Here is a 3,520-nt window from a genome sequence, read left to right on the forward strand (position 1 = left end):
CCAGTCACGTACATATGCAGCACTAACATGCACAAGCCACTAACATCCTCAACAACCCTCGTATCTACCAGTCACGTACATATGCAGCACTAACATGCATAAGCCACTAACATCCTCAACAACCCTCGTATCTACCAGTCACGTACGTATGCAGCACTAACATGCATAAGCCACTAACATCCTCAACAACCCTCGTATCTACCAGTCACGTACATATGCAGCACTAACATGCATAGGCCACTAACATCCTCAACAACCCTCGTATCTACCAGTCACGTACATGTATCAACCGGAACAAGGCCATCACATCGTCCAGTAGTTCGTCTAGCTCCCCCTCGGTCGTGTTCTTGTATCCCGCGCGTAGTTTCCTGTCTATGAATTTGGCTGAAAGATCGCGTGGTCACACAAGCAAGCGGATTAGCCACAGCATGCGACTGTGCACAGTATGTACTACCCAGCATCAACACACACTCAATGGCTCTCCTGTCTCAGTATGTGTGAATTCAACGATAAGTACACATTGCATGCCTAGCTTATAGGCACCTTAGGCCTACGACAAGTATGTGTATCTGAATGATTCCTGGTACACCTCACCTCGCCGAGAGTGCGTGGTGAGCGATGGGTTCGTTGATTAAATACTGTGTATATGCGATTCGCCTGAGGGGAAAGCGCTGCGGCGCTTGTGATTCGGAAGTGATTCCAAGGATAGCTTGTGTGTATGTCCACAAACCCAATGAACACTCACACAGGGGTGCCATCGGACTCATACAATACACAATCCGGCATAACCCAGCAGCACATACATACATACATCCATACATACCAACAGCGCACACCCCTGCATAAGCTATTCACAACACCCCCCCCCCCTCACATAAGCTGTACATAACACACACACAACGCACACCCCAGTAGAACACAACACAGCGAACACTCACCCACGAGCTCAGCTGGTTTGTTGGGTCGTGCGTTGATGGTGGCTTCGAAAGCGTCTTTACAGGCATTGCGCAGCTTCTCCTGGTTGCCGAAGGACTTCTCCAGAATGGTATCTATTTTGCTGCGTAAGACCAATAGATCGACCACCTGAACAGGCAAACGCAAACGGATGGGTTATTAGATGCAATGGATAGACAGTAACACGCGTTAATCTTCACACAATAACACAATCGCACACAACGTACACAGTATGTGTGATCTAATGCCGTCGCGTACGGAATGGGTAATCCCTGCACACTCACTGTACAACCCACGCACACACTACGGAGGAAAGCCTTATGCCTTACACACTACACGCACTCACATACGCACAAACGCAGACTATCACGACACAGACACAGACCCTTTACAGTTATATGAACCTTCATCTAGCGCAAACACAAGCCGTAGATCCCACCCGGTCCACCAATACACACACACACACACACACACACTCACTCACACCCAATATATTCACACAGCGCAATGTCACACAAACAAATGAGGCTGCGACTCAGCAGTCACATCAACTGACTGACCATTGAACTGTCGCGTGCCTCGTCCAGCACCATCTCACTGCAGGCGGCCTGAGATGCAATACAGGACAATTAAAGAGGAAATAATCAGATTGTGCTGCGGGTGCAAAAGAGTAACACAAAGGAAGGCGACAGCTGTGCACTGTGCTGTGGCAAGAGTCCTTCGGACTATGCCACACAAAACAACACAGCACAAGTGGATGAGGCTCTATTGCGATCGGTTGGTACCGGATCTGCTGCACTGACTGTGCCGACTGTCAGTCAAGCCCTGGCAAACATCAAGCAAGCGTGCAAAACACTCTCACACTCAGCATTTGACGAGATGAGATTCAAGTCAGAAGTATAGTCTACTACGCACCACCAAGATCTGTACTGATAACCGTTTCACTCAAACGCACGGAGATAGAATTCAAGCCAGGCCTATGAGACGGGGGCGATAGCCCTGGGGCACAAAGTGTACAGACAGATAAGACAATCCAATGATTCAGCACATTTCTCACTGCCAAACTCTGTACATGGAAAACCAATACATACCCTCAAGTAAGTGATGAAGTGAACCTTGAGGTCCTCCAATGCATCCACCTGGCCATACCATACAGCAAAGGTTTTAGGGTTTAGAGTAGAGTATTTAGGGTTGAGTGTTTAAGGGTTTAAGGTTCAGTGTTCAGGGTTTAATGTGTGTGTTTAGGCGGTTGGAAGCGAGCGAGAGATAGAGACACACACACAGAGAATCAGTTAGGCACGCTAGGATGCTAGGGGGTGGTACGTTAGTATGTTAGGGGGTGGTACGCTAGGATGTTAGGGGGTGGTACGCTAGGATGTTAGGGGGTGGTACGCTAGGATGTTAGGGGGTGGTACGCTAAGCTGTTAGGGGGTGGTACGCTAGGATGTTAGGGGGTGGTACGCTAGGATGTTAGGGGACAGAGCCAATGGGGCTTGGACCAGGAGTCCAGTGGGGTGCACTAGGCTCTTGCAGTTACTGAAAGGTAGTGCACTTGTGATCGGTATAATATGATGTGACCCTCGCACAGCCACTACTAGCCACACCAGGGTTGCATAAGAACACAGCATGGTACAACAACCCACAGCGGAAGTGGGTACTGATACAGGACCACTTGTGTCATTCACTAAGGGAGTTTAGGGTTAATACGACAACACGCAACACAGATAGATTGGCAGATTTCTAAAAATAGCATACAACAGCAGCAGCAGAACGAAGACTCTTGGGCAGCAGAAGGCACCCACTCACTCATGAGCCATTCAGCTACTGTACGCAATACCAAGCGCAATCAAGCGAATCGTTGCCAGACTAGTTACGCATCAGAGGTAAAGCTTCTCAGCCACCCCTTAAGCCAAAGATACACACGGGCGACGTACATGTGCAGCAAAAACCTCATACCGTCGACAGTAACCGGTACAGCATCTTAAGCTCATCCAGCTTGCTATCCTTGACCATGGCATGGAAGCCTACAATTAGATAGGGGAGTCAGTATGGGAGGCAAGATGAGGGGATATGTGGATGGATATACACATCACAGCTCGTTATCAATTACCTATCAGCGATAGAACAGGAAAAATAGTGCAAGTGGCAGAAAGATAGGACATATTGATTGGTGTCTACTAGCATGCACGTGCAGAGTGGGCGCTGGCATGCGTAGGGATCTGAGACTTACAGATGTACTAGATTAATCAGAAGTATTAGACTAATGGAGAGACCTAGATACATCTGATCGATTGCCGCGCAATGCGGACCGACCTGAACCCCAGCGAAGCACTGGTGCAGAATATGTAGACACCTTCAGGCTGAGACTTCTATATAACTTACAAGGGAAGCTACCTACTGGCAAACATAAGGAACCCTGGCACAGCACTCGTGTAAGGCATGTCCTAGCCTAAAGAGGACGACATAGTGCAGATGCACATGTGGTGGGGGGGGGGGGGCATAGGTTGAGGAAATGCAAATAGAAACACACACACACACATGTATATATATACATACATATATATAT

The 3,520-nt window shown here is 48.4% G+C and overlaps 1 protein-coding gene across 1 annotated transcript in view; it reads right to left on the reverse strand.

Moving 5' to 3' along the window:
• Positions 1-265: 265 nt before the first annotated feature.
• The window catches only part of SARC_12549 (hypothetical protein), a gene marked incomplete at both ends in the record, with an annotated part of 4,073 nt that continues 818 nt past the window's right edge, over positions 266-3,520 (reverse strand). Inside the window, 5 exons of the mRNA XM_014293342.1 lie at positions 266-384; positions 939-1,083; positions 1,515-1,562; positions 2,046-2,093; positions 2,911-2,978. Of these exons, the coding sequence (XP_014148817.1) occupies positions 266-384; positions 939-1,083; positions 1,515-1,562; positions 2,046-2,093; positions 2,911-2,978 (428 nt within the window). The remainder of the gene's footprint in view (positions 385-938; positions 1,084-1,514; positions 1,563-2,045; positions 2,094-2,910; positions 2,979-3,520) is intronic.

The sequence above is a fragment of the Sphaeroforma arctica genome, assembly GCF_001186125.1.
Source record: "Sphaeroforma arctica JP610 unplaced genomic scaffold supercont1.2388, whole genome shotgun sequence".
Classification (NCBI taxonomy): Eukaryota; class Ichthyosporea; order Ichthyophonida; genus Sphaeroforma; species Sphaeroforma arctica.